A 12,430-nucleotide genomic window follows, 5' to 3' on the forward strand; every position below is an offset into this window, starting at 1 on the left:
AAAAAGTAAATACATGATCTCAGTGATTAGCTCACCTTTTTCTAAGGTTCTTAAAATTACTCTAAATATTTTCAAAAATACTGTAATATTTTATAGAAGATACATACTTTGTGTAGAAATGATAAAAGTATTAGCTTTCTTCCTTCAAAAAAGTAAAATGACTCTCAAACTTTTTCACAAAAAAAAAAAATGTGTTCATGATAATATTTCTCTTCTCGAAAGCTTTTATAGCAATCCAGTAATTATTTTAAGCAACAAAATACACAGATGTTTCATGGGTAATTAGGGGAGTAAAAGTCTTCAGAAGACATCCATATCTACATAATCAGAAGTAATTACTTTAACCTTTTCTTGCTCTTACAATTAAAACAAATATAAAATATATATTGAAGAATATGACTTTAAACCAATGTAATAAAATGTTCCCAAAATAAAGATCCTGATACTGAACTCTTATCATGAGTCATCTAAAAAAGGATTTATGACATTAAAAAATCAAATGGAACCTGAGTCTTTTAAAAAATCTGAATATGAGTCTGATGATGTTCTTAATGCTAAAAGCTACAGCCACTAGCAATATCCAGAATTTTAAAATCACTTTTTTGGTATTTTAATTAGTCAACACTTTTATTAATGTTTAATTGAAAATAAAATTTGCATTTGGCAAATAAATATTGTTAAACTGCACAAATTTAAGCTGTTGTATGTATTTCTTGCTAGTATATAGTTCCAAACTTTAGTGAACTGAGTTTAAGAATTCTTGTTGCACAATCAGCACCAATGCCCCAAATTTCATCAGTAAATATAAACACTTCAAGACAAGGTTGCTAGAATTAGCAAATAAAAATGTGGAATGATCACCTGAATATGAATTTCAGATAAACAACTTTTTAAAAAGTTTATGCCCAAATACTGCACCAGGCAAAGTATGCCTAAGTTAGTCAATTTTCATCTGAAATTCAAATGGACTCCTGGATTTTATCTGACAACACAACTAAGAGATTTAACTTAATATAATTTGTTTGTACTAAGTAGTAGGCACCCTTATAAAATAGGCATAAATTATTTTTTTAAAGAGAGAGAGAGAGAGAGAGAATTTTTTAATATTTATTTTTCAGTTTTCGGTGGACACAACATCTTTATTTTATTTTTATGTGGTGCTGAGGATCAAACCCAGCGCCCCACGCATGCCAGGCAAGCACGTTATCGCTTGAGCCACATCCCCAGCCCAATAGGTATAAATTATAAAAATTAAAGAATTATGAGAAACGTTGACTAAATTGCAAAACTACTAACCTATTGTTAGTATTACCTATATAGGAAAAAGTACCATTGTTTATTTTGTACCTTCCTCTTTTAGTCGTTTCTTCTCCTCCTCCTCTTGTAGCTGCTTCAGTCGCTCAGCTTTGGAGATTTTTTTTTTCTTATGGCCAGACTTAACAAAGATCACAACATAAAAAAGGCTATTAGCATGCACCAAATTTGCTTAAAAACATACACCTCCTCAAATAGTAATTATGAAAAACATTTTTGTTTTTAACCAATCTTTCATTTATTCACTCAACAGATTAGGTTGCTAATTAGTGCAAAGCCTTAATTCAGGGCATTGAAGGGCTAAATCTGGAAACAAATAAGAAAAATAAGCATGTAAATTATTTAAAAGAAGAAATGAGTAGCTATTTTCATATCTGACAAAGCAAATTTCAAGCAAAAATTAATCAGAGGAGACAAAGAAGGTCACTAAAGACTGGAAAAGAGGACAATCCAACAAGAAGATATAATAAATATGTAAAAATATATAATAATAATAATATATAATAGTATATAAATATATATGCCCCCAAAGAACTAAAATCAGAATACTACAGTGATACAGCCACAGCAATATTTATAGCATTACAATTCACAATAGCCAAATTATGGAATCAGATGCCTGTCACTAGATGAATGAATGAATCAAGAAAATGTGGTAGACATACAAAATGGAGTTTTACTCAGTCATACAGAAGAATGAAATTATGGCATTTGTTGGTAAATGAAAGGAAATGGAGAATATCATGCTAAGTGAAATAGGCCAGACTAAGAAAATCAAGGGTCAAATGTTCTCTCTCATATGTGGAAGGTAGAGTAAAATAAGGGAAAATGGAGAGAGGGGTCAGATATCATAAATATATAGAAAAGATCATTGGAATAAAATGCGATCATCAAGGAAGGAAGGAAGGAAGGAGAGATGGGAAAGGTGAAATAAATGTAACAAAATCCCTTTATGTGCATACATAAATACACCACAGTGAATTTCACCTATAGGTGTGTGTGTGGAAAGAACCAGTCAAGGGTGGACAAATATATGAGAGCAAGTAGAGGATAAGTGGAGTAGAGGAGTGGGGTAGGGATAAGCAGAGGATAAAACAGGGACTCAAATGGAGTGGGTCAGAGTCCATGCATGTATGATTTTGTCCAGATGAATCCAGACAGTATGTATAACTATAATGCTGTAATTAAAAAAGAGAAGGAATGCGAGTGACAAGTATATGCAATTTAAATAATTCTCATACTCAAGTCTCTGTATCTTTATTTAAGTGGTACAAAAGAAAACCTCATGATTGTTATGAAGAATAAAGAAAAATATATGTAAAAATCATTTGAAAACTGTACATCCATAAAAGTGGAAGGTATTTTTATGACTGATAGGTATACTGAGTGTTATTTTGGAAGTTTAGAGGAAGGAGAGATTATTTTCAATTATGGGGCTCAAGGTAAATGTTTATAGAGTAAGGGGTATTTAAATTTGTACTCAAAAGATGTTAATAATCAGGGTAAGACATCCTAAGAATAGGAAAATATGTGTGCAAGATACAGAGTTGGAAGAACACTGGATAGACCAAAAAATTCAGTTGGTTCTGGGAAGACTCAAAGAAGAGGTAACAAAGGGAATAAGCATGGGAATGAAGGTTGAAGCCTATGATAAAGTGTTGGGCCATTATTCTAAGAGAAATGGAAACCTTCTAAGACTTTGAGAAGGAGTGTGGCTCCTAAGAATATGATTTTGAAAACTAATCTTACTGAGCAAAACAGTTTTAAAGAGGATACTATTTGTCACCTACTACAAAGGCACAAAAAGACAAAATTGCATACTCTACTTTGTATGTGGAAACTAAAGAAGTTAACTTCCTGCATGTAGAGAGTAAAATAGTTACCAGAGGCTGGGAATTGTGGTGGGGAGGGAGGGACAGAGAGAGGTTGACTGGTAGGTACAAAATTACTGTTAGGAGAAATAAGCTCTAGTGTTCCAAAGTACAAGAGGGTGACTATAGTTAACAATAACTCATTGACTATTTTCAATATTCCTAGAAAAGAGGACTCTGAATGTTCCTAACACAAAGAAAGGATAAATGAGGTGATTCTTGTATTAGTTATCCTTATTTGATCTTTTCACATTGTATACATTTATGAAAATATCACACTGTACCCCATAAATATGTACAATCATGTATGATTTTTAAAAATTACAACTAAAATAATTGTGATAATTTTTCTTTATAGTTTTCTCATGTATCCCTAAGTAATTTCTTTTTTCTTTCTTTCTCTCTCTATTTTTTTTTAGTTGTCAATGGAACTTTATTTTATTTATTTGTATGCAGTGCTGAGAAACAAACCCAGGTCCTCACATATGCTAGGCAAGCACTCTACCACTGAGCCACAACCCCAGCCTAGCAAGTAATTTCTTTTTAATTTTTACATACATTTAACTGTGCTTTATGTATACTATTGAGATTTACTTCTTTTTATCGTGGCAAAGCACATATAGCATAAGATGTACCATTTTAACCATTTTCAAGTGTACAATTCAGTGGTTTTAAGTATGTTAACCAGCACCAATTTTCAGCACTTTTCTAGCATTCCAAAATAAAATTTTGTACACATTAAACATACTTTTTTGTACACATTAAATATGCTTTGGAAGAATTGATGTAAATATTAAACTATTTATTTATCTTGAATAAAGAATTAGCTAACAAAGACTTATGGGCTCAGAATTTTCTTTCTGGGAAGATGAACCACTGACTTAATTTCCTAAATGATTTTAATGAAGAAGTTTTCTACTTCTTCATTAAAATATTTTAAGTTATTGTTTTTTTTTTGGTGTTGGTCTAATTCATCTAGGTTTCCTATTTTTTTTTGGCACATAAAGTTGTTTAAATAGTGAAATTTATTGTTTAAATCATGCCTCCCTTTTTGTTTTTGATATTTATTATTTATGCTTTTTATTCTTGATATGCTTACTAGAAAATTGTGAATTTTGTCAGTTTTTTCCAAAGAAATAAATTGTACCTTGTTCATTTACTCAATTATTTTAATAAACCTTAAGAATCTAACATGCTAATCATTTCGAATATATAAGTAAACAAACATCCTTGCACAATGCGCTTACATTCAAATGGAAAGAGAAAGCAAAAACAAACAAAAAATAAATTTAAAAAATTATAAAATATTTTAAAGAGTAATAAGTGATATGGAGGAAAGTTGAGGGACTTCAGACTGCTAGGGTAGTTGTAGATAGATGAATTACAATTTTAAATAGAGTGGTTACAGTGGACTTCTAATAGAGGTGATATGTGAGTGAAGATGAAGGACATGAGGTTACTGATCCTCTCAATTGTATGTTTTCTAATGCTTTTTGTATTTATCCTTATTTCCTTTCTGTTTCTTACTTTAAATTTTACTCTTTTTCTTAAGAAAGATACTTAGTTCATTAATGTTCAGTATTTATCTTCTAATATAAGTATTTACAACTACACAATTTCTATCTATTGCTTTAGCTATATTACACAAATTCTTAAGTGTTCTCCTTATTGAGTTAAATTATTTTCTAATCTCCATTATATTACCTCCTTTAAAAAAGTTTTTAGTGGTGTATTACTATTATATTTAATAGTGGGATTCATTGTTAGTATTTGTGCATGCATACAATAGCCATTATGTTACCTCTGGACTAACTTTAGAATATTTCAAAAGTTCCAAGAATATTGTGTCTTCCTGCTTATACCTATTTCTTTGCTTTTTAGCTTAATATCATGCTCTAAACTGTTTTTATTTCTTTAATTTTAAGCACAGTCATACAATACTGTACTGTCAACTTGGAGAAGAAAAGTATATGTTCTTAAAATTCCCTAGTAGTTGGCTGCAGTGTTCTAAATATATCTAATTTTTTTAGATTTTTTTAACCATGTTGCTCTAATCTTCTAAATACTTGTTGATTTTTAATGCTTGTCCTATAAATTAAAGAAAGAGGAAATCTACTATATTTGTGGACTTGTCTATTTCTCCTTACAGTTCTCTGAATTTATGCATTGCATATATCAAGCCTTTATAATTAGGTATATACAGATTAAAATTATATTTCTTTGATATTCAAATCTCTCACAAAATGATCTTCTATTTCTAGAAGTGTTTTTAATATTAATTTCTATTGTGTCTAATATTAATCTGGCTAACAGTTTTCATTTTTCTAGCATTTGCATAGCATGATTTTATAATTTTATCTTCAACTTTCTTGTATCTTTGATATGTTTTTGTATTTTTAATATATTTGAGCATTAATAAACTATACTATTTTGGAGAGTATCCTACCTTCTTCTTTTTTTTTTTTTTGTATCCTTTCTTGATATCTTTCTGATTGTCCTTCCACTATTTTCTCTCTAATAGTTTGGAAGTTGCAAATTTTGTTTCTATAATTTTAGTGATTACTCTAGAAAATCAAGAAATATACCTTCTTTATCAATATCTTTATCTTCCTACCAATCAGTACATGAACTTTAGAACATATTAACTCCTTTCCCTTACCCAATTACACATTATAATTATGCATCTTTTTATAATAGTTTTATTGATATAATTCACATCTTACAATTTACCCATTTAAAGCATATGAGTAAGTCAGCTTTCCATCACTATACCAAAATACCTGAAATATTCTCTTAAAAAGGGGGAAAGTTTATTTTGGCTCATGATGTTGGATATAGTCCTCCAAATGGTCATCTGGCCTCACTGCATTTGGGCCTGTTGCAAGGCAGTATAATCATGGCAGAAGAAAGCGCATTAGCTCATGGCAGCTGGGAAGAAAAAGAAAGAAGAGGAGGCAAGGAGGGAGGGAGGAAGGGAGAGATAGAGAGAGGTTGGGGGAAGGCAGGAAGGAAGGAAGAGGAAAGAGAAAAAGAACATGAAGGGGAAGAGAAGGGGGTAGGGTCTCAATATCAAAAGCATGTCCCAGTAACTTAACTTCCTATTATTAGGCTCCCCTACTAGATTCCCCCATTTCCCAATAGTGCCATGGGCTGGGAACAAAGCCTTCAACACATGTGCCTTTGGGGAACATTCCAGATTTAAAGTACAGCAGAGTACTATTTTAATGGCTTTTAGTTTATTCACAGAATTGTACAACCATCACCACAAACAATTTTAGAAGATTTTCATCATCCGTAAAGGAAATTCTACACACAATGGAAATGACATTTCATTTTTTCCCAAACCCTCAGCTATTGGAAACCACTAATCTACTTTCAACCTCTATGTTTGCTTACTGTGGACATTTCATATAACTGGAATTATGCAAAATGGCAACTACTATGACTAACTTCTTTCATTTAGCATGTTTTCAAAGTTCATCCATGCCAAATCATGTATCAATACTTCATTTTTATGGCTGAATAATTATCTATTTTATGGATATAGCACATTTTGCTTATCCATTAATAAAGTTATGAATATTTGTTTTTTGTCATATCTTATTATTTTTAAATATCATGTTTTATGATTATTGTTGTATACCTTACACATATAATCTCCTTTGCAGATGGCTTTGTTTATGAGAAAGTGCTTTCATTTCACCTTTATTTTTGAAAATTATTTTAGCTGCTATAGATCCTAATGTGACCATTTTTTTCCAGTATATTGAAAACATGCCACTTTTTGGCTTCCAGTATGAACTATTAGAAACATAGTTCAAGTTTTTTCCAGTTTTGCAAATGTCTTCATATAAAACCAGGGAAGCAAAACAGGGATTAAAAACAGTTTTAGTATATCCATTATTTTTTTGTTTCTTGTCTTTACTCGGGTCTTTTTCCTGATAATTTCTTACTATGTTTTTATCTCTTAGGTATTTTTCAGATGATAGTTTTGATCTATATGTATATAGTCAGCATTATTTATTGTTTTTTGGCAGAAAGGGTGGTCCCCAGAATCCTAAGTCCAATAAAATGGAAATGGAAGGATCAAAATGACATTTTTATTATTTTCAATCTTATCACTTTCATCAAAGCCTTAAAATTTCATATTTAATTCCAAGCATTAAAATGACTACCATTGGGGCTAGAGTTGTGGCTCAGCGGTAGGTGCTCGCCTGGCACATGGGAGGCCCTGGGTTTGATCCTCAGCATCACATAAAAATAAATAAATAAAGGTATTGTGTGCAACTACAACTAAAAAATAAATAAATATATATTTTTTTAAAAGTCTACCATTTGCCTACTTGACAAAGCCCGGTTATCAAACTTAAACCTCTTGGCCATATCAGATTCACTTTCTATAGTATGTTCTGAGACAGCTCTCTGTACTATTAATTGATGATAATCTCATGGACAATACCATTGAGCAAAAATTATCATCACTCCCATCATTCCATCCTATAATAAATATGAATTCAGAAAATCTCAATATTTCTCTTGACACATTTCACCACTAACACAGAGAACAACAATAACAAGAAGTCTTTGATACCTTTATTAGAGAAAGCTTTGCCAACACCAACCAATGCCTTTAGTTTTCCATTGGTTTGAAACCACAGATCCTAGGCAATGGACCAAAATAAGATTTGCTGTGGATAAGAGACAAGCTTTTATCTTATAAAGTACAAGGATGATTATAAAAGGGAAAGATGCAATAATAAGAAGGTAGGAATTTATGACAAGGTATTTTCTCAGGAAAGGGTAAATATTGAAGTTGACTATTTAAAAATTGATTTCCAAAAAACTGTGTCTTTGGATCCTTAGAAAACTTTGTGTAGTTCTGAGAGTATCTTTTACTTCCAGAAGTAAATTCATAGGTTTACCTCAGCTTGAAGTCTTCACATACAGACTGTTATTGCAACAGTATTGCAGCTCCCTAATGGGTCTTCCAACTTTCATTCTTGTTTCCCTACAGTGAATTTTCCACAAGGCAGCCACAATGACCCTTTAAAAATGTAAATCAGATCATGCTGTTCTGCTTAAGGCTTTCCCAGGCTACCCAACACACCCAGAATGAAATCCAAATACATCAAGGCCTACTTGGCCATGAACCACAAACTGGCTTTGCTTAACAACTGACTTTCACTTTCTACCTTGTTCATTCTATTTTAAATACACTGGCACCCTCACCAAGGTCACTTCTAACTATGGATCTTTGCAATAGCTGTTTCTTCTGTCTAGAATGCTTGTCCCTTGGCAAGCTATTGACTTATTCCCTTGCTTTATCCATATTACTTTTCAAATTTTACTTGGTTAATAACCCTATGTTAAATAGCATCACCACCCATACTATATCCCACATTTTTCATTGACCTCTTACTTGGTTTCTGACTATCTAAAGGTACCTAAAATTATATTATTTATTTCTACAACCCAAAATAGAATACATAAACTTGATGAGTTCAAGAAATTGGTCTTGAAATTTTTCACTAGATACCTTGAACATTGCTAAACTGATAAAATAAATATTCTTCCATGTTTTTAAGGACTTACATACAAGGATTTTATAAGGTGGTGGCAAAAAAGAGGAATATAAAAATAATAGTACATATTTTCAATTGGAAATAATGCAGCTATTAAATGGTATGAGGTAATTTCAATGTGCCAGAACAAAATGGTTCCCATGATACACTTGTTCTATTAAGACTATGATGTCATCAGATGTAAGATGCACTTTAATTTATTACTACCAAATAAAGGAAATAATGCCCAAGATTGTAATTTAAAAGTAAACAGATACACATGTGAAGACAAACGAGCCCACAACACAGAAAGGTATAAGTGAGGAAACCTGCATTTCAACCCAGACACTGGGTAGAAGGAAGAAAAAAAATTCCATTAGAATTTAAACCACAAACCAGTTCATGTGGATTTTCAGTCTGATGCAAAACATTAGTTTGGTCCAAAACCCCTTGAGAACTAAATTTAAAGTAGTAACAGGTTGGTAGTGAGCCCAAGTGACTGACAGAAGAAAATATCTCTATAGAAGAAATGGATATCACGGCAGGACTACAAAGAGAGGAACATGCTATCTATTATAAGACACATCTCAATGTCAGTAATGTTAAATGGTAAAAAGATGAGTATACTTGAATAAAATATATTGATAAGTGAAAGCTAAAAGAAGAAAAGGTGTGTGTGTGTGTCTGCATCTGTATGTACTCCTTAATGTTTAGAAAACTTCTGAAAAGATAAGCAGTGATTATTCTAGGAAGGCAGACTGGGTATCTTGGGAAAGAAGAAAATTTCCATTCTATTACTATTTTAATTTTATACCATCTTTATTATTATTTCTCTTAAAATACTTTGAATAATCAGAAAAAATAAAATATATATTTTAATGTTTTCTTAACTTTACTGAAAATACAAAACCGCACTCTTCAAAAACAGAATAATTCAAAAGTATGTAATTTATTTCTTGGGTTTGGTTTCAAATTTCATGGGAAGAATATCACCATCTCTAAGGAAAACATTACTAAACACAAAATAATCCAAAAGCATTTATTTAGTATCCATGCATACATTATGCTAGTGTTTAATTATATTTGCTCTTCTAAAACTCATATTAAAATTTAACCTGCTGAGTATTAAGAGGTGAGACCTTTAAGGAGTGAGCAGGGCTTTGATTTCATCAGTGGATTAACCCATTCATATAATTAATGGGATAACAGATTAAGGAGTTCATGTGTTATCTCAAGAGTGGGTCTGGTATAAAAGCTCCTTGTTTCTCACCATGTGATTCTCTGCACCACACTGGGGCTCAATATTGGATAAAGCCATAATCCAAAGTCTTGGCTCTTTTCATTATAACGTACCCATTCTATGGTATTGTGTTATTAGCAAGATAACACACACTAAGACATACGATTAAGCACCAAAGTAAACAATGAGTTTTCAGATTAAAATAATTCCTCTAAGATTTAAGAATTTGGATCAGGAAAAAAAAAAAGTCCACATAAACCAATGACTAACTGAAGAGATATATAGCACCCTCCAGAAGCCTCCCTATTAAGAACTTTTATGAGTGCTTCATTAATTTTGTTCAGTTATATTTACAACCTCTAAGAGTATCAGGTTGGTAGTGGGTCCAAATAATTGACAAATGCAGACACAGAAGGAATGCAACAATATTTCTTGAAGAAATGTTTAATTATATCAATAGCAACTGCACATTTATGCAAGCGTTTCTTCCAAGTAGTCAAGGACTCAAATGTTTTTAAGTATTGGCAGAGTAAATGGAGTTTCACATATTTATTTAACAAACATTGACTGAATTTCTACACGTGCCAGGCACTGTACTAAATGTTATGGACATAAAAATAGGTGACATGTACCTTAACTTTAACAGCTCACAGACATAAATACATAATTCCAATAAAATGTTATGAATTATAATTTAGGTATGTACAAATGCATGTACTATAAGAATACAAGTGTCCTTCGATATAGGTTGGAGATTGGTTCCAGGCCTCTATGGATTTCAAAGTGTACACATGCTCACATCCCTTATATAAAATAGCATAGTATTTCCACATAACTTAAGCACATCCTCTCATATACTTTAAACCATCTCAAGATTACTTATTAATACCTAATAGAATGTTAATACTATATAAATGGTTGTTATACTGTATTGTTTAGGGAATAATGACAGAAAAAAGCTTGTATATATTCTGTACCAATGCAATTTTTTTAAAACATGTATCATTTTCAGTGAAATACTCAACGTTATTTCTTCTAGCTTTTAGGGATATAATTGTTATATTCTAAAGTCACAATTGTTTAGAAATGGATTTCTTTTTTAAAATTTTGTTTAAATTGTTGATGGACCTTTATTTTATTCATTTATTCATATGTGGTGCTAAGAATCAAACCCAGTGTCTCACATATGCTAGGTCAGTGCTCTACCACCAAGCCACAACCTCAGCCCTAAAAATGGATTTCTAAGCCATGGTTGGTTGACTCCATGGATGCAGAACATATGAATAGAGAAGCCCACTGTAATTCAGTCTGCAAGAGAAATGGTGGGGAAATCTATGAAGAAATGAACCTTGAGAAATGCCTTAAAGCAGGCATTTTAAACCTAAATAAATCCCTGTTGAGACCAGGTAGGTAAATAAAGTAAGGGATGTGGCCATGGTGAGAACTATGGCAAACTGAAGACTTTCTGCCCTCCTAAAAGGGTTAGCTGCCATTGAGAAAAGTCAACTGTTGCCTCATACGACTGTAGGCCCAATGTTATCAGAATTCCAATATTTTATTAAAAGATGGGAATCACATTTTTGTGAAAAACAACTGATTTTTTTAAAAGGAAAATTAAAAAACAACATTTAAGGGCAAATAAAATATGTTTGTAGGCTAAATCTGGCCTGCCAGTTAAGAGATTATAATCTCTGCCTTAAAAATATAAATCCAAAAAGTGAAGAAGAGAAAAAAGGGCATTCTAAACACACAGAACAGTACATCTTTTATTGAACTATATTTCTACCCAGTACTAAAAACAAAAACAAAAAACAAAATTAAAAAAAACACAAGTCTGTGTTAATCCATTCAAACTCATATTAATTTGGGGTTCATTTTTAAGTCATAACAGGTTTTACAAATAAATTTTTGTGTTTTTCTGGGAAAAAGAAAAGGAGTTCTTCCGAGATCAGATGAGATCAGGAGTGTTCAGGGTGGTGTGGCCGTAGACAAGAAAAGGAGTTCTTAAAAGAAAATTTTCTTTAGCAGAAGTAACAAAAAGCCTCAAATCTAAACACAGGTAAAAATAAAGGCAATTTTTAGTTGTATTTATGAAATTAGAAATCTTTTTTTATATCAAATATAAATATAAAAATATGTTTATATTTTTATATTAAAAATATGTTCATATAAAAATGTTTATAATTGTTAAGGATTATTCCATGATTTAAATAGAATTAATGTGTAAAAAAGTAAGCATAGTAAATTCTATACATTATAATAAAACTAGAAAATTAGCTTAAAATTCCATAAGAATTCTGTAAAACAATGTGTTCATAAAATAAACTATTTTGAGAAAAATAATAATTTCTACATACCTTTTTTTCTTTGGGACCCTAAAAGTTGGAAAACAAATGATACATTTTAAAAATAATTCAGATATTTTTAACAAAAATATCATGATT

At 31.2% G+C, this 12,430-nt stretch overlaps 1 protein-coding gene across 6 annotated transcripts in view; it reads right to left on the bottom strand.

Annotated features, from left to right (window-relative positions):
* Dnai7 (dynein axonemal intermediate chain 7) overlaps nt 1-12,430 on the bottom strand; it is a 73,421-nt gene that overhangs the window by 58,047 nt on the left and 2,944 nt on the right. For 3 of the 6 annotated variants that reach the window (XM_048787322.1, XM_048787319.1, XM_048787323.1), the window contains exons 2-3: nt 12,344-12,361; nt 1,348-1,435 (exon numbers count right to left, since the gene is read on the bottom strand). In XM_048787322.1, the coding sequence (XP_048643279.1) occupies nt 1,348-1,435; nt 12,344-12,361 (106 nt within the window). The remainder of the gene's footprint in view (nt 1-1,347; nt 1,436-12,343; nt 12,362-12,430) is intronic. The other 3 variants (XM_048787321.1, XM_048787320.1, XM_048787324.1) reach the window with 1 other exon arrangement.

Source organism: Marmota marmota, unplaced genomic scaffold (genome assembly GCF_001458135.2).
Source record: "Marmota marmota marmota unplaced genomic scaffold, marMar, whole genome shotgun sequence".
Lineage (NCBI taxonomy): Eukaryota > Metazoa > Chordata > Mammalia > Rodentia > Sciuridae > Marmota > Marmota marmota.